This window comes from Balaenoptera musculus, chromosome 21 (genome assembly GCF_009873245.2).
Source record: "Balaenoptera musculus isolate JJ_BM4_2016_0621 chromosome 21, mBalMus1.pri.v3, whole genome shotgun sequence".
Taxonomy (NCBI): Eukaryota; Metazoa; Chordata; class Mammalia; order Artiodactyla; family Balaenopteridae; genus Balaenoptera; species Balaenoptera musculus.
The window spans coordinates 21,694,600-21,719,686 of NC_045805.1; the positions used below are offsets into that span (position 1 = coordinate 21,694,600).

The 25,087-nt window shown below is 41.2% G+C and overlaps 1 protein-coding gene and 1 long non-coding RNA gene across 3 annotated transcripts in view; one reads left to right on the plus strand and one right to left on the minus strand.

Moving 5' to 3' along the window:
* The window catches only part of LOC118887991, a 206,298-nt gene that overhangs the window by 44,831 nt on the left and 136,380 nt on the right, over positions 1-25,087 (plus strand). The window lies entirely within an intron of this gene.
* TRMT9B (tRNA methyltransferase 9B (putative)) overlaps positions 1-25,087 on the minus strand; it is a 63,873-nt gene that overhangs the window by 15,397 nt on the left and 23,389 nt on the right. Inside the window, exons 3-6 of one of the 2 annotated variants that reach the window (XM_036838936.1) lie at positions 18,259-18,418; positions 12,567-12,763; positions 10,355-10,479; positions 6,011-6,165 (exon numbers count right to left, since the gene is read on the minus strand). In XM_036838936.1, the coding sequence (XP_036694831.1) occupies positions 6,011-6,165; positions 10,355-10,440 (241 nt within the window). In that variant the 5' untranslated portion in view covers positions 10,441-10,479; positions 12,567-12,763; positions 18,259-18,418. The remainder of the gene's footprint in view (positions 1-6,010; positions 6,166-10,354; positions 10,480-12,566; positions 12,764-18,258; positions 18,419-25,087) is intronic. The other variant, XM_036838935.1, reaches the window with a different exon arrangement.

The following is a 25,087-nucleotide window of genomic DNA, read 5'->3' on the forward strand; positions in this document are numbered from 1 at the left end:
AACCTTCATCACTTGCTGGCTATGTAAAACAGACTACTGTCAACAACTTTTCAATGGGTATAGATAAAATAACTAACGCAATAAAACAGGCCTTTCAAAAATTTAAAATTTGAATTTGAATGAAAAAAGGATTTCAGCATCTTTTTATCCAATCTGTTGTCAGTGCTAGGTTTTAAATGATCTCTATTAACTCTGAATACAACTCTGACAAAGAACTATTTTTTCTTAAAGAGACCATTTTTTAAAAAAATATTTATTTGTTTATTTGGCTGCACCAGGTCTTAGTTGTGGCACGCAGGATCTTTAGTTGCGGCATGCAGGATCTAGTTCCCTGACCAGGGATCGAACCCAGGCACCCTGCATTGGGAGCTCGGAGTCTTAACCACCAGACCACCAGGGAAGTCCCTTAAATAGACCATTTTTGACATTCACTTTCTGGTGGCAGAGACCCAAGTAATTCAAGATTTACACAGCCTAAAGATTTAGATCAATCAGATCTCACAGATATTATGGTGAAGAAGGTAGTAACATAAAGGAATACTCATGTTAAAACAAAGCCTTCTGTGATCTAGTACCTAGTATTTTATTCTAGCACAGACATATCATCTATTTCTTTTTTCAGAAATATTTAAAGATGTCATTAGAGTTGATATCCCTACCTGCTGGCATTAGCTCTAAATTTTTTTGCCTGAAAAATATCTACCACTATTCAAAGATGATTAGTTTGCTGCTTTTGAAATACATGGCAACACTCTTTGATAACTCCTCCTTAATAGGTGCTATTCAAAATTATGAGACACTAAAAGCATAATTAAGATTCATTGATGCCAGCTGAGACAGTGGAGCGCTTGTGAATAAAAAATAAGATTTCCAGCTTCATTATTTCAATGTAAATGATTGAGGTCTTGGAAATATTTTAGATCTCATAGCCACTGTTCCTAAGAATGCTTTTGCAAAAAAGGATCCAATATTTGAGGGCAATCATGGGGAAAATATAATTCGCAAAGTATTTTAAAATTGAAATCCCGAGCATTTCAAAGACGATGCTCATATTTTAAGAAAAATAATCTTGTAAAATTTTTTGCTGTTTTGAACTGGCTCAGGGGATACATTTAGAGAAATGAAAGGGAAAATTACTTCAAAGATACTAATAAAAACAGGTTCATAGAACATTGGAGCTAGAGGGACGTGTTCAGAGAGCATCTGGTAACAATGAGGAAACTGAGGTCTTTTCAGATCTCATCATCTCCTGAAATATTTCCAGTGCCCCTGATACCTTTGATAGCCTGTATTTGTTTCTCTCTTTTTTTTTAATTTGCATCCATGCCGCGAGGCTTGTGGGATCTTAGTTCCCCGACCAGGGATTGAACCCGGGGCCACGGCAGTGAAAGCACCGAGTCCTAACCACTGGACTGCCAGGGAAGTCCCCTGTATTCATTTCTAATGGCATTCATTTTTAAGGATAGTAATGGAACTCCTGAATATGATGCAATTATCCATTTTCTAAGTGCAGACACCGAGGTGCTAGAGAGGGGAGATTTTATCCTAATGAGGAAATCAAGAATACTGCCAAGCCTAGTCACCCCATTATCTTAAACATGCAAGAAGTAAATCAGAACATTTTTGATACTGCAGCTCCTGTACACAACAGTCATGCTCCTTTACAAAATCTCATTAAATGATAACCTTCTGTGGTACTGCAGAGATACAACAGCAAGTGTCTGCATGCTTCCGTTCCCCTCTATTTTGTATTCTGCACCTCACTACAACTAAGGAAGAAAACAGATAATTGCCTCAATTCAACAAGATGTTTTGGCCCATGGTGGGCGAGTATTTGCTAGAAAAAATTAATCTGAATGTTCCCTCTGAAGTTTGCAGAAAGAACTACATTTTATAAATTAAGAGTTTTTTGCTAAGACCTTATCTGAAAGAGAATTATCTTTTCCTATGGGAAAAGGAAGAATATAGCCTATTTATTTCTCCTTTTATGTACATCTTTTGAAGTCAGAGATGAGGCAATATGTTTTATTCTGCAGGCCTGGTGCCTGCCACTTAGTAGGAGCTCGAAATTTTTATTGACTCAGAGAAGGACTGATAATTAGAGAATAACTTAGCAAATGAAGTCTGACCACAGAATATGGGAATAAATAATTGAGAGTTAAAAGGCAAAAAGAATTTTAATTATTGAAAAATTAGTTTTAGTTATGTATACAAAAATAAAAATTTCAGTACTATTAGGATAGTTGTCTCTGATGTCAGGTAAAAAGGTCACCTTGCTCAGAAAAGAATCTAGTTCTAGTCTTTATTCTGCTTCCTAAACTAATCCAAGTAAAGCCCTCAAGCCACAGAACACCCTCCATGGATCACCTTTTTTTTTTTAAATGTTACAGTCCATTGTTATTCATAATTTATTAGTTTAATACTTTCTTGAATTGAGAGAAATATGGGATTTATATATATAGGGATAAGGTTATAATAAAATGGTTTGGTTAACCAAATGTGGTTCAGTTTTATTTTTTATTTTAGTTTATTTTTTAAAAACTTTTTGGAGTATAGTTGATTTACAATGTTGTGTTACTTTCTGCTGGACAGCAAAGTCAATTAGTTATACGTATACATATATCCACTGTTTTTTTTTTAGATTCTCTTCCCATATGGGCCATTACAGAGTATTGAGTAGCGTTCTCTGTGCTATATAGCAGGGTCTTATTATTTATCTATTTTATATATAGTAATGTGTATATGTCAGTCCCAATCTCCCAATTTATCCCTGGCATGCACCATCTTCTAATGGCCTTAAATTACTAGCCCATTTCAGGAAAAGGTATTGCCTTAATTGCAAAGATCACAGGATTTTCTGAGGGTACTTTGCATCTCTGCTGTCTCTGAATCATCAACGCTCTTTATATTTAAACTACAGTTCCTGCTCACTTCATTCCTGATACCTGCCCTGAAGAGTTAGTTTCCATCAGGAGCCATTATCACACACCTCAGCAGATCAGCTGGGAGTGGGGTGATGTGCTTCATAAAATTTAGCCAATAAAAAAATCGCACCACTAAAATAGCGAAGCGGCTAGATAATTCCTGTATGGGCAACTGGAACCTGATTACCTCTGCGTGTTTATTACCTATGCAAAGTTTTATTAGTCATTAATTATAAATTGCTAATCTAATAACCAGTCAAATTAAACTGTTGATGATTTTAGCTAAGTGGAAAACCTAGAAAGAAAAAATATTTCCTTTTGGAGATAGTTGTATTGTTCTACTTCCTTTTTTTTCTACTAATTCCTTTGGGCTTCTTTCTTTCCTTTTCATTGATTTCTTCTTAATTTCAATTTTATTTTAAAACTTGTCTTTCACTGTATAATGAAAATATTCTTATTATTGAGTGGTAAAAAGTATAAATAGTATAAAAATCAAAAGATACAGATGGGTGAAATAACATTTACTAGATATAATTATTGATTTGCACAGCGGTACTTAAAGAATATTATTTGTGCCATAATTTGTAGTAGCAAAATGTAGCAAACAACATACATATCTGTTGGTATGGTGTTATTAGCATAGAAAGCTATGCAGCTTTTAATAGTTAGCAGCTCTATGAGAACAAACGTGGAGTGATCTCAATATATTAAAAGAAACAAGAGCTAGGTGTATAGCAGTTTGTATAACATACTAATTTGTGTAATTAAAAAAGGGAAATCCACCCATGCGTACACTTATATGCACAAATATGCTTATATTTATGTGAAATACCTCAAGAAGATTATACAAGAAGCTAAGAGCATGGTGCCTCTGATGTGGGTTACTTGGTGCTGGAAGACTGGGATGAGAGGATATTTTTCACTGTACATTTTTTTGTACCTTGTTGTTAAGCCATTTAAATGGATTACCTATCAAAAAAATTTTAAGCAATTTGTATTCCCCCCATTTTTGAACTGTTTGTTCATATGGTTTCATCATTTTGCAGGGGGGTTGTTGGTCTTTTTCATACTGACTTTGAAGAAGGCTCCACAGAGTAAGAGAATTGTCTATTTTTCTATCAGATATATTGCAGATATTTTTACCTAGTTTGTTTTTGGTTTTTTACTTCATTTATGTATTTGTCTAGAAATTTGCCTTGTAGAACCTTTTAAATTTTATGTTGTCAAAAATACCAATGCAATTAATCCTCATTACTCACAGACTCTGTATCTGCCTCTTCACCTATTGCTAAAATTTATTTGCAGTGCCCAAGTCTGTACTGGCAGCGCATGTGTGTAAAGCTGTAAACAGAAACACACATGAAACAAGGTTAGTTATTGATCAGTTGACAAAAATATTGTGACCACAGGCTCCTAGGAACCTAATCCAGTATTTCCCCTAGGGCAATAACTCAGTATTCACTAATTCAGGGTTCATGGAAACTTTATAGAACCTAACTACTGTGGATAACGACAACCAACTGTATTTTATTTTATGACTTCTCCCTTTTTTTGTGTCATACATTGAGAGGCCTTTTGCTTTTGAGAATATTTTTTTAAATTATATAGTCATCATCTAGTCCTTTAATGAATTCATTTTCTTATACTTAAATCTTTGCTCCATTTGGAATTTTTGGTGTAAGGTGTGAGAAAGTAGCATATATATTCTGTTGTCCCCAAACCTTTTCCTCCCAGTTGATTTAAGATTCTGGTACTTTGCTTATATTATGAGTGGTAAGAGTTCCAAACTTACTGCATTTTATGAAACCAGATTTTTTTTTAAGTTGACATGATACAGATGTTTTTAAAGACTCTCCACTTCTACGTGACATGTACCCCTTCCCCAAATTCTACACTGCTCGCACCATCTTTAACAAGCCAAAAGCCCTGGGCACATCTGTTTCTCTTACCAAAATTTAGAGCGAATGTCAAATTAGACGGAACTTGTAACTGTAGACTTACGATTCTTACGGTGCCGTATGCATGTAATTGCTAGAAAGCAGTTTTAAGTGGGCATGCTTCAAATAGGAATCCTACCATGTCTTAAAACTTAATCTTAGATCTCCTGGGCTGTGATTTACCACTTCTAGATTCCAAAAGATACTAAGCCAAAGTCCTCCAAGCAAATCATTATTTGCTTGATTATGAAGATATGATCTAATTAAAGATATGCTCTAATAATAAGACCCCTAAGGAATAGTTGAGGGAAAGGATCCATGAGATTCATAAGAGGTTATAGGACCTCTTCTACAATCTCACAATTCTGGCTCTTCTGTAGAAGGCGTGAGAGCTACTCAGCGTGAGCCACCAAAACACTGTATTCACGAATGTGAATGTCTCTAAGTTTATTATTTTTTTAAATCATTCAGTGTTTTTTAAAGTATTTTTTAAATAAATAAATTAATTAATTTTTTGGCTGTGTTGGGTCTTCGCTGCTGCGTGAGGGCTTTCTCTAGTTGCGGCGAGGTGGGGCTACTCTTCATTGCGGTGCGTGGGCTTCTCATTGCGGTGGCTTCTCTTGTTGCAGAGCACGGGCTCTAGGCGCGCAGGCTTCAGTACTTGTGGCACGTGGGCTCAGTAGTTGTGGCTTGCGGGCTCTAGCATGCAGGCTCAGTAGCTGTGGCGCACGGGCTTAGTTGCTCTGCGGCATGTGGGATCTTCCCAGACCAGGGCTCGAACCCGTGTCCCCTGCACTGGCAGGCGGATTCTTAACCACTGCGCCACCAGGGAAGTCAACTCTGAATTTAAAATGGTCAATTTCACAAGCGGCCATTTCAATCCTGATTTATTCAAGCAACGTCAGGTTGACGTGGGAGGATGTGCACGAAGGCTCTGAAAAAATTGCCACTGTCTATATGTAGATTTGAGGGGCTTTCCTACTTTCTGACTTGACTGTATGAATCTCTGCTATAAAGTGAATATTCCAGGTGCTGACATGCCAAGGACACAATTTCAGACTTCTGGTTAGAACAGAAATGAAAAATGAATCTGAAAAGGAAAGGCATGATGGAATATATTTCAGATTACGTGGCACCACCCCGGGTTACCTATGTCAGCGATGAGGCTGCCAGGCTTCTGGTCCTGGAGGAACTGGCGGACACGAGGCCAGGCTTTGCTCTGCAAGTCGCTGAAGTAAGGAGCGGTGCTCTCATACACATCGTGCACGTGCTGCTTCTCCAGCTGGGCAGCTGCATGATCCATCCTGGGGAAAACAGGGCCACGCCAAGGAATGCAGTTCAGAGTAGGCACCAGAGATGGCTGATGGGGATGCGGATTTCCTAAAATTGGGAACTTACAACTGCCAAGATTGTGCTGCTTTTATACTTTTTTTTTTGGCCATGCCTCGCAGCATGTGGGATCTTAGTTCCCTGACCAGGGATCAGACCCACAGCCCCTGCACTGGAAGCACGGAGCCTTAACCACTGGACCACCAGGGAAGTCCCTGTTTTTATACTTTCTTATAAGCTGCAAAGAACACAGCCTTCGCTGGAACCTCACCAGAGTTGTCAAAAGACTAGCAAATGCATCCTTCTTACCTGCACATCTTCGGAAAACAGTCATTTGGGAATGAGCTAATTATAGTATGTTTCTCTGGAAGATCAATTCTTAATTTTGGAAGCATACACAAAGGTCTTAGCAAAGGTTCACTTTGGATAAAATCGTTCTATCGGATGCTAAATAGATTTTAAAATTTCATAGCACGTCACTCAGCACTCCAATCCAATCACAAAGCCCGACTGATTCTACCTTTTTAATTTTTTTGGATTCCAACCATTTCTCTATATCCTACTGATTCTGTCTTAGAAAAGGTCCTCATTTCTTGCCTGAATTGCTTCAACAGGCTGTAAACAGTTTTTGTTTGTTTGTTTGCCCTTCAATCCCTTTCCTTCAATTATGCCACAGTTGTTTTTCTACAACATAAGTCTTAACTGTGTTGCTTCCTATCTTAGACTTCTTCAAAGGCATTTTATAGCTTGTCTGATCAAGTTCAGGTATCTCAGGGGGCATACAAGGCTCTTTTTGATCCGGCCTCCATTTTCCTCTTGAAGCCATTTCTCACCGTCCTTCCCCAACATCAGATGCACCTGTAATACTCAGTGATCGTGGCTTCTCAGGCATGACACAGCCCGTGTCATCCAGGGGCTGGACGGGTGCTGTGCATTACCAGGTGAACTCCTGTTCATCCTTGGCATAGGCATCGCCTCCTCCAGGAAGACTTCCCTGACTTCCATGCAGGATAAGGGCAATCAGAAAGGAGTGAGCAAAGTACAAGAGCAGCTCTTAGAGGCCTCTGCTTATTTGGGGTTTGATCTTTTAATTATTGTCTTGTGGCATGTGAGTGAGGAGTATCCCAGGGAAGGGCTCAGAATGTGGCTTTTTACCAGTCAATATGAAAGTATTATTGATCTCTGGAGAACCCATTTGACCCTACTCGTGCATACCAGCTAGCTCAGTCCTGCCCCTTGTACTCCTGTTGCATCCCATGCATCCTCTACAGATTACCAAGGGCTGTAACAGTCTGTTAGATATTTTTCTCTAGCACTGGCTGGAAGATCCTAGGTAACAAGGACTTATCTTACATAATGCTGAATCCTCAGTAGTTAGCACACAGCAGACCTTCAAAAAATGAACAAATAAGCAAACAAACAACCAGAATGGACTCTGAGTACAGAGGGTAACATTGGCTTTGGTAGAAGAGAGTAACCTGGGGAGTGTGGGAAGAGAGGGGACCCTACACCCACAAGCTTGTAGATGGGAATATGGTAAGAGAAGGGATTGTCCTTGCACAGCCTCTGTGTTCCCTCCATACGCCCACCCCCTCACTCTAGGAAGTAGGAAGCACTTGGGTAAGATGGCATCTGATTAGTAACTCCACTGTGAAGTGCCTACCCCTCCCCGGCTTTCTGTTTAAGAAATATGAGAGATACTTTGAGACCATGTAAATATCCTATTTCTCATCATCTCACTCACCACTTATAGCATCCAATCCATTGATGCCTCTTTCTAATTGAAGTATAGTTGATTTAAAATATTGTATTAGCTTCAGGTGTACAACATAGTGATTCAATATTTTTATAGATTATACTCCATTTAAAGTTATTACAAAATAATTACTGTATTTCCCTGTGCTGTACAATGTAAACTTGTTGCTTATCTATTTTATACATAGTAGTTTATATCTCTTAATTCCATAACCCTCTTTTGCCCCTCCCCTTCCCCCACTGGTAACCACTAGTTTGCTCTCTATATCTGTGAGTCTGTTTCTCTTTTGTTACATACATTCATTTGTTTTATTTTTTAGATTCCACATGTAAGTGAAATCATATGGTGTTTGTCTTTCTCTGTCTGACTTATGTCACTAAGCATAATATTCTCTAGGTCCATCCACGTTGCTGCAAATGGCAGAATTTCATTCTTTTTTTATGGCTGAGTAATACTATCACCAAATGATAATATTCTAATTCCATCATTCCCTCAACTGTGAGGAAGAGCTTTTCAGGATTTACTCTTAAAACAAACTAGCAGTAGGTTATCCCTAATTACTACGGACCTGCCCACAGCCCCTGCAAAAAATCTGGCAAACTCCTGACAGAGTACAAATCTCATTTGTGATGTCTGACAAAACTTCCACCCAAACTGAAACAGCTTATATTGCACCCTCAACTAGAATTTACAAAGTAAACATATGGCTGGCTATAACTGCCTACACATGAGAAAAACCCAAACACTGAGTGCTTTTCTCTTTAATCAAAATCTCAGTAGACTTAAGTCTGTTTAAAACTTTCCCCCCTCAAGGAATCAATCAGGCAATACAGTCTTGAGGACCGCAAAACAAATAAATTTTAATACTTTATTACACTTGCCAATGTTAAGTGGCAATCAGCATAAACTTGATTCCCCTCCATCTGGCTCCAACTACAAGCTCAGAATTTGTAGTATCTGAACAGCACCCCGTGGAGACCTTTCTCTAAGTCTTCCCCCCAAGTTGCCCTCCTTCTACTATAAACAAGTAACCTCAAAGAGCTATTATAAAGTGTGTGAACAATATAAATCCATTTTGTTTATTTTACATTTAAGATTATATTCTGCAGAATATATAGCTGACCATGAAATTGATTTGTAGAGTTGGGGCCATCCAATATGACATTTTCAACAGTCTGTGGATTTAAATTTCCTGCAGTATACACATATGAAAATTCCTTGTGAATCCGGTAATATGACTAAGCTAGTAAGACTAGTACTAAAGTAGTAACATAGGGTTCAAGCTGAAGCTAGGAAGGTAGGGTTTGGTTTAACCAGGCTTCTTAATCTGTGTCCTGACAAATTCCAGGCCTTGGAGCTGATGCCTTGTTGGTGAGTCATGAAAGAAGAGAAGGTAATTTGAAAGGGACAGAGAAGTCATAGAATGTAATGCACCAAAAACTTGAAGAACTATTTTGGACTTTAAGTGCAATGGGAAGTGGTTCCTTGGACAGCGGAAGAGAGGAGAGAAAGTGATAGGAAGTTAACAGGAGAGGTCAGTGGCTTGGTGTGTTTCCCCTGGAGAGAGGAGCAAAGAGACAAACATCAGCATTCTCGCTTCCAGCAGCAGGGTGGTCAGCAACAGGTCACAGATGTGTGGTTTTCCTGTTCTGGGCATGTAACTAGGAAAACACTTCTCTACCCAGCTTGATTCAGGCAAAGCCGTGGGACTTGCTTTGACCGTTACCTGTGATCAGGAAAGACGTGAATCACTTCTGGGCAGAAGCTTTACGAGCCAGTGAGTGTCTCTGCGATCCTGGCAGCCTCAGCCCAGGTCCCTGAGTGACTGCTCTTTATGGAGGGACAGTGTGCATGTTTTAAGCCAAAAGTAAGGGAACAAACAGCTCATCATAAAGGATGTTGATTATCCATCTAGATAATGAAAAAGTAAAAACTATCCATCATATTCTGTTAGAAGATAACTTGTGACTATGTGAGTTTGTCCCGTTTTTTTCTTTATAAAGACTAATACTTTTTACTGTAGATAGAACAAAATCGGGAGAAAACAGAATACGGTTCTATATCCCACTTTTTTAAACTTACTTTAATATTGTGAGCCAAGGAAGGAAAGGAGAGAGGCAGGGAGAAAGGACACTAATATCTGTGGACCTGAAAGCGTGGAGGCATCAAGGTATTGCTGGAAGCGGTTTCTGTCAACGTGTGTGTGTGTGTGTGTGTGTATTTAACAGTAAGACATTAGTTTGAAAAAGAAGAGAATCTGTCAGAGGTAGTAGTGAAAAATAATTTTGGAGATCTAAGATTCGAGGGAATACTTAATCTCTCCCCAAGCCTGAGCCCAAGCATTTATGACCATTATTTACAATCCCAGACATTTCAGAGATTAAATACTTTAAAAACTTTCTGCTTACCCACTCTTCCTTTGAGGAACTGCACCTTCTCTGGACTTCGAGTGATGCTGGAGCCTACCAGTCACGTAGGACAGGGGTGGACACATGACCTAACCTAGGACAATCATTCTCTCTCCCCTGGGAAACTGACAAGAGGTAGTTGAAGTCAAATCACTAAAGGAAATATCCTCCAGTTTCTCCTAAGTCTTAACCTTTCCCGAGGTTTGGTTTGCAGCTCTTCTATTCTATCAGCTACTTAGTATACTCCCAACAAATCCCTCCTCTTGTTTGTTTTGATGTTTGCAGGCAAAACACTTTATTTCAGACTTGAATGCATCTTCACGATCACCACATGGACGTCAGGGGGTGTCACAGTGGAAGAGATGTGCTGAGGCCACCAGAGTCCCAAGAGGACTTGCCACACATAGATGAAAGGACTCCTGTTGGAGCCCTCTGGCAACAGAACATAGTGGGACGCAATGTCCTGTTGGAACCAATGCTAGACTAAGAGAAGATCAGAGCTGTTGTCATAGTGCTGCCATCTTTGCCACCTCTCCGTCTTTCTTTTCTGTACTGCCACGACCTAGTATCTGAGCTGTTCTTACAGCTTTCTAGTTGGTCTCTCTGTCCCCCTTGCCTTCCTCCCACTCCTCACACCTGTCACCTCTAATATATCCATAATGCTGGGAGGTTGCAATACTCCTTTTCAATCAATATTCACTTGCTTGGAGACACCATACACTCCTATAGTAAAAGGCAACTGCAAAGACCACATTGCATATGTGCTATTCTTAGCCTGATGGCTGTAACTTGTAATTTCCCTCCATGAACCCAAGAAAAGCAGTTTAGAATCTCTAGTTCATGCTGATGCTGGATAATTTTCCTATAATGTGCATTTGATAATCTCCCCTCTCTGTTGAAAACCCTTCAGGAGACTTCTATGAGATAAAGCTTGCACTCCTCCATCTGGCATTCAAAAGCCTCCATGACCTGGTCCCAGTCTAGCTTTCCAGCCATGTCCTATAACTGCCACAGCTCAAATTCTCAGCTCTACCCAAAGAACTCTACTCACCTTTCCCTGAGTGGGCCCTGTTTATAGCTCGTCACTCAGGTCTTTGCTGAAGCCAGCAGGCTGTTCTTTCTCATCTGAAATGCTTCCCTTCCAAAATCTTACCTTCAAAGTCTAGCTCAGCCTCTTTCTCCTCCATAAAGACTTTAAGGATAGCTATCCATAAAAATAATAATTCTCTCAGTATTTCTATATACTGCATATTTATTATCGCTATCACTCTTAGAGCATTTCTCCTGATACTATCTTGAACTCTCAACTTTGTATATGTTCCCAACTAGATTAGAAGCTCCTGGAGGGCAGAACTGAAATTTGATCTTTCTTTTATATATATCATAGTGCCTTCACTCAATAATTAACTGTAGAACTAATGAATCAGTGAGCTGTTTCCTTAGCTCCCTATGCAAGACAACAATGCTTTACTCTAGATAAACTGGTCCTCAAATATTCGTTCATAAATCATTAATCCCCTGGTAGGAGTCAAGAGGCACTCAGGAAGCAGGGCTAAGACTGAGCTTTCCCGGTTGTGTTTTGTGTTTCATAATTTCCTTCCCTTGCAGAGGCCTGTTTCAGAGATATACCCTAGACACACAATAGTCACATTTTTATAACTAAAAACAAATATAAATAACTATAAATTGTTCTCTTGTTATAAATGACACAGAAGACACAATATTTAAAAAAAAGAGAATAGAACTGCTTTAAATCTCAAAGATAGATTCAAACTGTAATTCTAAAGTGAAAATACAAATTGGTCTGGACAGTTCAAAGACTTTACTTACATTATAAAAAGACTTCATTATAAAATACATAGGTTTTTTTAAAACCTTTTAATATATGATACTTCAAATGTAACACCTACATATTATTTTCAAGTACAAATTATACCGCAACCTTTTGAATGATAAAAACTATCATTTCACAATATGCTTAAGTCCTAGAAACACATTTTGTTCTCTAATAAAACACTAAATACATTCTTGTCATTTTAACTCACCCTGGACAACTATTTTCAAATTCTTTTTTCCACCTAGTGCAAAAATAAACTCCAGCTTACCTTATATCACATTGTCATAAATTTTAAATTATAGGAATTGGGACTAATTAGGTTTCCCGAATATGCTCATATTATGTGAATTGCTGTGATAGCTGAAAGCCACTAACCTGAGTCATCTTGTGATTACAGAAAATTACTTCTTGTCTTTGTGATTCATGGCAGTTTCCACCCTCAGAAGTGATAGTTGTTGTTCATAATTTTCTCAATGTATAATGTAAATGCAAAGTAGTAGGAGTGGAATCAAATAGCGAGGCCCTTCACACAACGAACCACTCTGTATGAGCCTTTGAAGGGAATACAGGGCCTATTAGGAAAAAAACAAATACTAAAGTTCATTTTACATAATAAAAATATTGAACCAGCTACAGCCCAGGTTGACCTCTTGACATATGCATAAATTACCCAGAGAAGAAGGGATTAGAAAGAACTGTTAATATATGAAACATGCCAGAACTATAAGAGTAGTTTCTGAATCAATTCCTCAGCTTTCTGTAAAACATACAGTACTTGCTCCCAAAATTAAATTGGATGATTTCATCTTGTTCCTCGAAAAGTTACAAGCACTGAGAGTCAACTTTGAATCCAGTGGTTTAATTAAATGTAACTATTTAAGAGATATGACTAAATGTTATTAAGTCATTCCAGTACAATTTAACTGTTCAATATTTGCTCATATTATCAGCTATTTCCATGTCACTTTGACAAGTATTCTTAGTTATTCTTCGTTGTTCACATTTATTTTTTTCTTTTTTCATAATAGAGCAGGTCTGTCATGAAGCTCATCAAAAGACTCTGAGTTACTTTTAAAAAAAGGACCTTCTATGACAGAAAGCACTTTGTAATGGAGAGGTCTTGGCGTGTAAAATGAGGTCTGAAGAGATGTCTGGCGTGGTAGGAAAAGCCCATCCTGTAACACCTGGGGACCTGATTCCTTACCTGTAAATGAGGCACATGGACTTTAATCTTGATCATAGTTCTCAACCATTTTCCTCGGTCTTCACATCCTTTGTGTGTGCACCTCAGTGCCACGAACTGTACCCCTTTATTACACATAGTGATTCTCAGGATGGTCCCCGAACTTCCCGGAGCTCCCCATCCACTCCACTCTTGGTCCCTCTTTAAGAAGCACTGATTTGGGTGTGCTTTGGAAAGCTTCTCTCTGGTCTTCAGAATATGCATATACATTTTAACATGTTATCTCTCAGTCATATGCAGGTATACGATCTGTACCACTGAGAGCCACGAAGCTTGGCTTTTTAGGAAGAACATTTAGGAAGAGTCTTGAAAGAGCTACTAGCCAAAAGATCTCATCTTTCCTTTTGCAATTTTAGAGCCTGCCTTAATCATAAAGGAGATGATGTTGTCGTCTGAGCCTCCATGCTAGTGGCAAAGCTAAAGGCTGTCCCCTGGGATTCACCTTCCTGCCCTGACCAGCCACCCTGGCTGTCTAAGCACCTTTCCTTCAGGCATTAGTGCCCAAATGCATTCACCCTCTCAGATATGCCACTGAGGACAGAGTGTTCCGAGCCTTAGTCACAAAGTGTAGCGAATGAAAAGAATTTCAGATAGTGCAGCAGGCATGTGTGAGCTACTCGGGTGAAAGCAGGGGTGGGGAACTTTTCTTCTATATCCCCGAATCATAGCCCCCAAACACCTATAAAGATAACTGACTTTCTATAAGTTTACTAAATTATGATCCAAATTTGCCTCTCTTGAAAACGAATCATGTTATCTTTTCCAAGAAGTTGCTGGGCAAAGACAAAATAGGGTAGTATCTATCTTTTAAAAAACTGAATTCAAATGAGTCCTTTTACTTTATCAGCCATACATCTCTGGAGTATTTAGTATTAAAAAATGCATTCCTTCTCCCTTTCTCCTTGAATAAATGGGTAACTGTCCTTGAGGGCAAAGGTGACTCAAACCTTTTGAAATTTTGAGGTTAACCATGTGTGTATATTTTCCTGGGAAGAGGGTCAGCACCTCAAACTATGGCTCAGGGGCAAAGTCAGCTTTTGGGTAAAAAAATCTGTATTAAATTAAAAATACACATTCATTCACTCAGTAAATATTATTTAAACCTCTGTTATATAAATATAAGGCACTAGGGATAAAGGTTTTTTTAAGTCCCCCAATTTAGGAATCCAAAATTTAATACGGGAAACATACAAAGAAATAGAAAATTAAAATATGGTAGAACCTTTACTATTCGTATGGATACATCCCGAGAGCTTCTGAGCTTCTGAATCCCCAAGCTACTTATGCCTTGCCTTATTTTATCTATCGATCTATAGATAGACTGATTGATTGATAGATAGAAAGATTAACAGATAAAATAAACCTATTACAAATTACTACCTCATGGACCTTTGGGCCATCACAAGTATTTAAAACCACAAATGCCAAGAGCCCACATCTGGTATGATGCATGTTATGATCCAGGTGTGTACAGGTGCTATAGGAGCACGTAGGAGAGGCAACTCATCCAGCCTGGGGGGGTGGGGGTGGGCGGGGGTGTGTGTGTGAATGCTCCCTTGAGAGACTGACAACCAAGCTGGAGCTCTGAAGACAGTAGGGGTAAGTCAGGTAAAGTGGGAGTGGATGATTCTAGCCATAGGAAACAGCATATACAAAAAAAAAAAAAGAAATGAGACTAATTATAATCTTTGATGAACTTCAAGTAACTTAACAATAATAGCAAGACACACATACATGTACACACAACATATATTATTTACTACCATCCAGGGCCGGTTATAAGCATTTAACATATATTAACTCATTCAATCTACCCAGTAACTACATGAAACAGGAACTATCTTGTCCCCATTTTATAGACAAGAAAACTGAGAACATAAGTGACTTTCCAAGGTCACATAGCAGAGCCAGGATTTGAAACCAGAAGGTTAGATTCCAGAGTTCACACTCTTACCTAGACAGTCGACAGGGAGGGAGGGAGGAAGGGAGGACAGGTGATGCTGTAAGAGTACGTAGGAGTCAGACCACATAGGACCTAGTTTAGCTTTCTAAGGAGTTAGATTTTATCCCGGACACAATGGCGAGCCATAGAATTATGTCAATGAGAGAAATGACAAAATCTGATCTGGTTTCCAGAAATCTATGGCAGGAGTGTAGACTAGTGTTTCCTGGACAGGTTCACAGAGAAAAAACCTAGTTAAATATTTTAGACAAAGAATGATATTAAGGATGCTTAGGAGGGGGAAAATACAAGAGCTATTAAGGAGAGAGCATCACATTAATAGGACTTGGTGACTGATGAAGAGTTAAGGCAAAGAACACACTGAAGAGGAAGCAGTGGTACTGATAAGGCTGATCCTGTAAGATCTACCACCTCCATCCTAAAATAAAGGGAGAGAGAGAGTGAGAATGAAAGGCAAACAAAAGGAAACTTTGGTAATGACCATATATAAACTGTGACAAACGCTTCCTTTGGAATGCATGTGAATACAGCCAGAGAAGGTTACTTAAGATGTATGCATCTGCAGGAAAGAGGCTGTAAGAAGGACTAGGTGTTGTAGGTGTTGTAACGGAATTGCCACAGTGATCAGTAACACATTATATTTTATAGTATGGCCTGGGCTGTTTGTATATATCCCTTATGTTCTGTAATTGATGGCAACATTTTCCAGATAGGGACAGTGGATCTCATGATCGCTGCATCCTTGTTGAGTATTGCAATTTACACAGCACTCAGTCGGTGTCTATGGTAAAAATATGTGAAGAAAGGCAGAGAAGAATAAAAAAGAGGGCCCTTTAGATGGTGCTACAGTTCACTGTCAGAGGGAATACATCCGAGGGAGGGTTCAGGTTTGGACGTATTGTTTTTGTGGTATCTGAAGGACAACCAAGTAAGAGGGATATGAAGCTCAGGGCAGCAGGCTGGACTAGAAATCACTTAAAAATCATCATTATCCTAGGACTTGGCAGTGACTTTTTTTTTTAAACTTTTACCATTTATTCCCAAAGAGAGAAGGCATATAGTGTTCAGACACAACCAAATACAGTTTGGTCTGACTCAAATAGCTTAAAAAACAGAATCTCCTGAGCACCAGCCTGGTCCAGGGGATGGACCCAAGAGGCAAAGGCAAGGAACCAGTTAACTATCATTTCTATTTACATGGAAAAATCTCTGCACAATTAAAAAATTAAAGTTGTTGGGCTGGTCCAGTGAAGAGGTAGTAAGGTGTTTATTAAAAACTGTTTTTCACCCGGAGGTAGTTAGCATTTATAATTTAAAACCCAGCCCACCACAGAAAGGGAGTGAATTAAATCAAGAGATTGTGCAGAGCAAGAAAAAAAATGAGGTTAGGAGACCATGGATCACCAATAGTCAGCCCCCATACATGTTAGAGGAGAGGTTAGCTATGTGCTATTAGGGTTCTAGAGTAATTAGACTTAATCCAAGAAATACCGACTAAGAAACTACTAGGCAACTGTTGCTTTTGGTAGCTCTGAGAAGAACAGAGATGGGTGGCACTCACTCTCAAGAAGCTACAGGTGAATACGAGAGTGACACTGAATAACGGTTGAATGACACCGTAGGGACCAAGCATATGATTTACTGATAGAGCAGCAAAGGTAGCAAGCAGTATTAGCTTTTATAATTTGGGGTGGGGACTTCCCTGGTGGTCCAGTGGTAAAGAATTCACCTTCTGATGCAGGGGACATGGGTTCCATCCCTGTTCGGGGAACTAAGATCCCACATGCCGTGGGGCAACTAAGCCTGCACGCCACAACTACTGAGCTCGTACGCCACAACTACTGAGCTCGTGCACCTCAAGTAGAGAGAGAAAAACCCACACGCCACAACTAGAGAGAAGCCCACGCGCCGCAACAAAAGATCCCGCATTCCTCGATGAAGATCCTGTGTGCTGCAGCTAAGACCAGTCGCAGCCATAAAAATAAAATAAATAAATATAATTTGGGGTGATGCTTTAACTCTGAGTATTACTCCCTCTAAATAATGAGGCATGTAAACCAGGGTGCTGTTCTAATTAGTATTGCCTATGCTACACAGAACCACTTAATGATACACCAGAGATTATAGTAGAAATGGTAGGAGCAGGGCAGCTGGCATTTCTAATTGAAATCCTATGAGCAGAACAAACTCAGGGCTTTCAAGTAACAAAATATGTAGCACTGGGAGAATAGGACCCTCTCTGTAATCCCAAGAGGGACCGAAAGGTTACCCTGGAGTAAATATATGTGGAAAGAATGTGGACAAAATGAGGGGGTTTCTTTTAGGGGAAAGATCAAATAGTCCCAAAGAATACTTGTTTTTTTTTGAAAATGTTCGAAGACTGTGTATTTGACTTCATATCAGAATAGAATAGTATCTCCAGAATCTAAACAAAGGAAATGAAGGTGGTAATATCTAGGCGAGGAATGTGTGTCTGTGTGAGGGGCGGGGGGTTGTGCCGGGTGGAGAATACAAAAAAGTAGGAAATGAGGAAGCACAATATGCATTATGAGATCTATTATCCAAGGCTGCCTCTCCGCGGGCACCGGTTAGGCCTTATTCATTGTGACTTTGTCACTGTTCATCTTGATTGTGTAGATTAGAGAATGCCAGAGAAGAACAAGAAAGTCAAATATGAGATTGAAGACAAATGAGAATATAACCCCCAGCTTCCCCCCGGCATTTGCTGCTCATGTCAATTTGATGAAACCAGCTCTCAGTCTGTGTTAAAGTCGGGGCAATAGGCTCCCGGGAACAGGAGCTGGGAAGAAGATGGTTCTGATATCACGAAAGGCAAAGCCAGAAGAGAAGCAGCACAATACCTGTCCCCTTTCCTCTGAGGGAAGAAGGTTTCGGCAGGTTGCATGACAAGGAATCTCATGGTCATTTTAGAATCTTCTCGTCAAATGATTGTTCAAGAAGGAGCTTTTACGGGAAGCCCATGTAGTCAACCATAAGACTATAAATCATGTGATGGTTATTCTAAGAATGGAATTAAGGGGAGAAATGTGAGAATGAACTATGTATTGGTGTATTTTATAAAATACGTTTATAATACAATTGACCCAAAAGAGGCGCTCATGGGATATTACTGAAAAAAAATCTGATTGTATATTTGACGTTCAGGAAGAGAGTCCATGCGCGAAGTCCAGTAAAATCTGGACTGTCAAGTATATTGTCCTATAGATTCCACCTCCGTCTCATTCCCCTTATGCGTCTCCCCGTCTCCTTCCCCACTGCCTCAGCCTGAGCTTAAGCCCTCCCCTAGTAATCCAGGAGTTCCCACTCTTGTGGGTTTCATTACCCGGAAAATCTCAAAGGGACATTTGGAGAACCAGAGGGACCAGCTGCTTCTTCACTTGAAGGCTAGCACACACCTATATTTTTTTAAAAACCTGTTATTCACTGACACCATGATTGCATCGATGAATAAACAGTTTATCCCACAGACGTTGAGAGGTCATAATTTTGAACTGAAGAAGTCCTTTAAAATTAAATAAAATTCAGCTTTATGAAAAATTTACTCTACCTTTTAAAAATGTATCATTTTACTACAGATTGATGAAAACACTGTCACAAACCAACACTGGAATAAACAACTGGGCTTAGGGAATTCCCTGGCAGTTCGGTGGTTAGAACTCGGCACTTTCACTGCCGGGGCACGGGTTCAATCCCTGGTTGGGGAACTAAGATCCTGTAAGTCGTGTGTCGCAGCCAAAAAAAAAAAAAAAGAACTGGGTTTAGGAGAGCAGATTAATACAGTGGTTTCCAAACCCACCAACCTCCCTGCCTGCGCAGCTCTGTGCCCTGGAATTCATCCTCTACGGCACTGTCACAGGCATGTCTTGCGCCCCCTCTTTGGACTTAAAGAGAAAGTCCAAATACCTCAGCAGGTCATGAAGCCCTCCCCAGTCTGACCCCAGCCCACCCCCAGCATTGTCCCTTATGATGTCCCAGCCCCCAGCTCCATGCCCTGTGCTCTACAGTGCTACTCAACATCGCCGGTCCCCAGAAAGCCGTCAGCTTAGCAACTTAGCTGATTCACACTCAGGCACAAGCTCCTTACCTGGTGTCACCTTTGTGACTTGCAATTCTCTGAATGGTTTAGACATTTGAGGTCTTCGTGCTTTTTACTCATCTCTTCCCTCTGCCTGGAATTACCTTTCTTCTCTAGCCCACCTGCCAGACACAGTTCTCTTTGAAGGTTCAGCTTGGGTCGTATTTCCTGACCCCAGCTAGGATTCACCGCCTTGTGCCCCCTTGTGTCTACTCTGTAGTATACAGAAACACGTCGGTACTAGCATTTTGGTGGCCATTGCCTTGTGTCTTTGGACTGCCTCACATCCAGCTGTATTTGTGATTAGGGACAACCTCTAGTGTGCAGTACTGGTGAGATGCAGGGCCTTGCCTTTCTCCATGGCCACTGAAGCAGGGAGGTTTTCCTGCTTCCCTCACCTGGTGGGATGGTGTTTTAGTTTGGTAGGGCTGCCATAACAAAGTACCACAGACTGGGTGGCTTAAACCACAGAAACCTATTTTCTCACAATTCTGGAGGCTAGAAGTCCAAGGTCAGAGTGTCAGCAGGGTTGGTTCATTCTGAGGGCTATAAAAGGAGGATCTGTTCCAGGCCTCTCTCCTTGGCTTGTAGATAGCCGTCTTCTCCCTGTGTCTTTATATCATCTTCCTTCTACATGTCTGTGTCCTAATTTCCTCCTCTTGTAAGGACACTAGCCATAGTGGATTAGGACCCACCCTAATAAACTCGTTTTAACTTAATTAGTCTTTAAAGACTGTATCTTCAAATACAGTCACGTTCTGAAGTACTGAGGGTTAGGACTCCAACATATAAATTTTGGGGAACACAATTCAGTCCATTCAGATGGCTTGGTGGGTTGAAAGGTGCCCCCCCTCAAAAAAAAAAGATATGTCCATATCCTAACCTCTGGAACCTGTGCTTGTGACCTTATTTGGAAAAAGCCTTTTGCAGATGTAATTAAGTTAAGGATCTCGAGATGGGATCATCCTGGATCCAGGTGGGCCTTAAATCCAACAAGTGTTATTATAGGAGATGGAAGAGGCGAAGACAAATAGGAGAAGGCCACTAAAGACAGAGGCAGAGATCGGAGCTATGCTTACAAGCCAAGGAACTCCTGGATCCTCCAGAGGCTGGAAGAGGCAAGGACAGACCCTCCCCTGGAGGCTCCAGTGGGAACTTGGCCCTGTCTTTTTCAGATGGTCTTCGTTTGTGCCCATTTTCCAGCCTAGACTCTCTTGATTTCGTGCAGTCCCCAGTGTATTCCAGAAATTTTTCTTCTCTACTTAAGACATCTAGGATTAATTTCTGCTGCTTGCAATTAAAAACTTCAACTAATTTTATTTTAAATTTATTTTACGTATTTATTTTTGGCTGTGTTGGGTCTTCATTGCTGTGCAGGGCCCTCTCTAGTTGCGTTGAGCGGGGGCTACTCTTCGTTGCGGTGCACGGGCTTCTCATTGCGGTGGCTTGTCTTTGTTGCGGAGCACGGGCTCTAGACACGTGGGCTTGGGCTTCAGTAGTTGTGGCACGCGGGCTTCAGTATTTGTGACTCATGGGCTCTAGAGCTCAGGCTCAGTAGTTGTGGCACACGGGCTTAGTTGCTCCGTGGCGTGTGGGATCTTCCCAGACTAGGGCTCGAACCTGTGTCCCCTGTATTGGCAGGTGGATTCTTAACCACTGTGCCACCAGGGAAGCCCTCGACTAATTTTTTTAAAGTATCAGTAGTTGTTACAGTCCAGTCTGCTCAGAGAGATGCAAAGATTCTGAAAACCATCATTAATGTTTCAGAATGGGAATCTGGCAGCTAATGGCTTACAGTAGCAAAAGGCTAAATCAGTTAATCACCTGTGGTCATAGGAATGAGGCGCCTAAAGAGGCAAGGCTGTGGGGACCAACTCTGCCATCCCCGAGAACAGTACAGAAAACCATAAGGAATTCCAGAAGGGAGATAAGACATTCAGAGAGCTTAAGAAAGAGTAAAACAAACTCAAATTACTTCATTCTTAAGCCTGATTCTCTTATCTCTCGAAGCTGTAGGGCTAAAGCAGCTGAAAATTAAACTCCAAGTTAGAGCGTTTGGGTTGCCAAATTACTTGCATTCACAGAGTCACCAAGTATTTTATGAGAACGTTAGGACATTTCTTGGGGGGGATAGACTGGGCCCTGAGAACAGGACTGAGACTTAATGGATCCAGCACCTCCTTATTTCCTTGTAGGCCCTACAGTTCCCCCACCAGAGAGGGTTTCTTGTAAGAGGGACGCAGGCTGGCCCCCTGCACACCTACATTCCCTCCACCTCTCAGTGTCTCCAGGTCTGTACCCAGCCACTTTCCTGCACGGCCCAGGGAGACGAAGCCAAACCCCAAAGGCTTACACACCATGAGAATTACAGACGTTGAAGGTAGAGAACAAAGAGCTGGGGTAAATGTCCACACGTGTGGATTCTGAGGGAGACTGCCAAAAAGAGGGAAATATAATTTTAGATTGTACCAGATTTACCAACATGGGCGCCCTTATCAGAGGTTCTGGATTCACTGTGCCAACCTGCCCAAAGTGAGGGGCTCCGAGGAGCTTGCCCATCAGGTGCATCAAAGTCTGGACTCAGTGGTGGCCCAGCCAGAATTGAGATGCCATACGTTGCTTGGCCGAAGATCAGCTAAGGTCTGGCAAGATGACTTGCCTCACGCCATGTAGTGGCTGCCGGATTGGCATGTTAGTAACAGAGAAACACAGTTTGGGGAAGAATCGTATGCATGGACTTCTCAGAATGGCTCACCGTGTGAGAATTTTTAACTCAAGAATATAAGATGGCCAGCACAACCTCCTTCTCCACTGCTCGAGAGCTTTGACTCTTTGGGTGCGTGAACTCCTTGGGCTGCCATGTTGACAAGGATGGAGGCTATATATGTGCTCAATAATATGATCCTTTTTCCAGGCTGATCTTGCTACCCCTGTGACCGAGTGCTCAGTTGACCAGCAGCAGAGGTAGTAAACCCTGAGCCCACGATGGGATACAAAGCTCCAAGGGAACCAGCTATTTGCCTGATAGCAGGTTGATTGTCTGGGGCCACTTTTCATCATGGAGGGGCAGCAATTAGAGGAGAATTAGATGGGGTAAACATTCAATCTGGATTTGCATTTTCTTTCTTTGCCTACCACGCTTCTGTTAGCGACACCATCTCCTAGCACCATCTCCAGGAGGCTCTGCTTTGCCCTCAGGCTTCCATCTGGTTTTGGCCAATGAAGGGCAGAAGCAGGATTTGGGAGGAGACAGAGGTGAACTTATTTATTATGCCAACTTCCTCCCACAAGGGCCTGGGTTTAACAGTGGCTTTGTTTCTCTCCTGACGGCCACAGCTTCTGCTGGGCTGCTCTTTCCAGAGACTAAAGTTCTTGCCAAGTAACTAGTCTTTTTCCCTTTCCCCTTCAGGCCTAGGGTGAATATTGCTCCCAGCTGCTACCCCAGCGTGTTTCACCATCCCTTGTCACGTTTCCTAGGGGCCCTGCCACTTGACTTGAGGATGGAACAAACATTTCCCTCTCTTCCCCCAAGATGCCGTGTGTGTATGTGTGTGTGTGTTAGCAAGGAAAGGAATTATCCACAGCACGCCAGAAACAATCTCTCTAAATCAGTCATCTCCCCAGTGTTCAAGTCCTTCAACATGGATGTTGGCCTAAGGGTCACAAAACCGGATATCATATTATCCAGCCTTAAAAGGAATGAAAGTCTGACGCGCACTACACCATGGATGAACCTTGAAGGCATTATGTCACGTGATGTAAGCCAGACACAAAAGGACAAATACTGGATGGTCCACTTATGTGAGCTTTCTAGAGTAGTCAAATTCATAGAAACAGAGAGTGGAGTGGTGGTCAAGGTTGGGGGGTGCTGGGGAATTTGAGGGGGGGGGAGTTACTGTTTAGGAAGTTTCAGCTTAGGAAGAGGAAAATAATTCTTGAAGTTGGTTGCCCAACAATGTGAACGTACTTAATGCCACTGCTCTGTGCACTTAAAAATGGTTTTAAAATGGTAAATTTTAACAGATTTCTGCCCCTTCTCCTGCAAGTCCTGCTTGGGTATCGTAGCAAGTAGTTTCAGCCCATGACAGTAACTGCCCCCTAATGTCTTTGGGACCCTGCCTGTTGTGAAGTGTGGCCCCTGCACCCCCTTTCTCCACAACTTGTGTTGTGGGCATGGGGGCTCTGCAGACAATATTTCTTCCTTGCCAAGTGGCTCTGCACACAGGGCACACCACACCAAAGGGAGTCCGGTAGGTGAGAGGAAGGAGGAGGGACCAGCCCCTTTCTGGTTGCTTCCTGTTCCTGCCAGTGTAACCTGGCAACAGTCCTGCACCCCACAGCACCATTTGCTTCCGGGAGCAATCAGTTCCCAGTTCTTTTCCACTCTCCCAGCACCAGCCATTTGCCCACCCCTGAGAGATACCTCCAAGCCAGGCAGCACTCCTGCCAAGAGATCTGTTCCCAGCCCCTCAGGGCCCCCTGTCTGAGCTCTCAAGGTAACAGCACTAGCTAGCCAGCACCCCCTTCCCAGATTCTGGGTCCTAACTCCATTGGTCCTCTCTGAGTTTCTGAGGTCTGGTTCCCAGCTCCAGGGGCCCCTCCTCTAAGCTTCTAGGTTCTGAAAAGCCCATTCTCTTCTCTTGGGTCCCCCAACACAGGATGACAATTCCTACCTTACTTGTTCCCTCTATGACTTTCAGTCCTCTAATACCTATTTAACCAACTCCTTATAATAAATTCCCTCTGTTAACATAACTAGTGGGGTTTCCGTTTTCCTCATGGGATGTTGACTAATACTACTGTATTCCTGCACTTCCGTGCAAGAAATGAAAGCAAGAAAGTGTTTCATTTCAACAACCTGCTATAGTTGTTTATTGCCTGTCTACTTTAACTGGTTTGTAAACACCATGGAATCAGGTGTTTTTGGCTCACTGACCTATACACCCAGCACTGTGAACACAGCCTGGCATACAGCAGGCACCCGTATCATCTTAACTGGATAAATGAAGAGGACATATTTAATTTGAATGTAAAAAACCAAAATAATTCTAGTCATGAAAATGTGCTTACAATATATAAAAGTTATAACCACGTGCAAATATATCCAAGGCGAAAATAATGTAGCTGAAGTTTGCAAAGCTCACTTTCTGAAATTCTTAGCAATATCCATTTTGTGCTTTTCCCCCCATTTTCTTGTTTAATAATTTTAGTCAGTGGGGGTTTCTCCATATTTTTCTTGTTCATTAGAGCATGTTATCCATAAGTAGTCAGTCAGTGTGATATTGCAATTTATAATAAGAAATATATATTTGGTCTTCCTCCACTGTTTCTGGCACAGAGCTCCTAAAACCCTTATCATTTCCTATATGAGAGCCGTAGGGGCATCTTTTGTTATAATATTTAGTTTTGTCTCAGTTCCCAAAACAGCTCCAAGAGCATAAAGGCGAAATGAGTGTCTTCTGTTATTAATAAATAACCAGCCCCTTTCAACCACACCTGAATTTCTGTTACTGAGGTGACCTTTGGAAAGCCCCTAAGGAAGGGGCTGGTTGCCAGGGGAACCAACCACGTGACTGGGGGGTTGGACATACAGG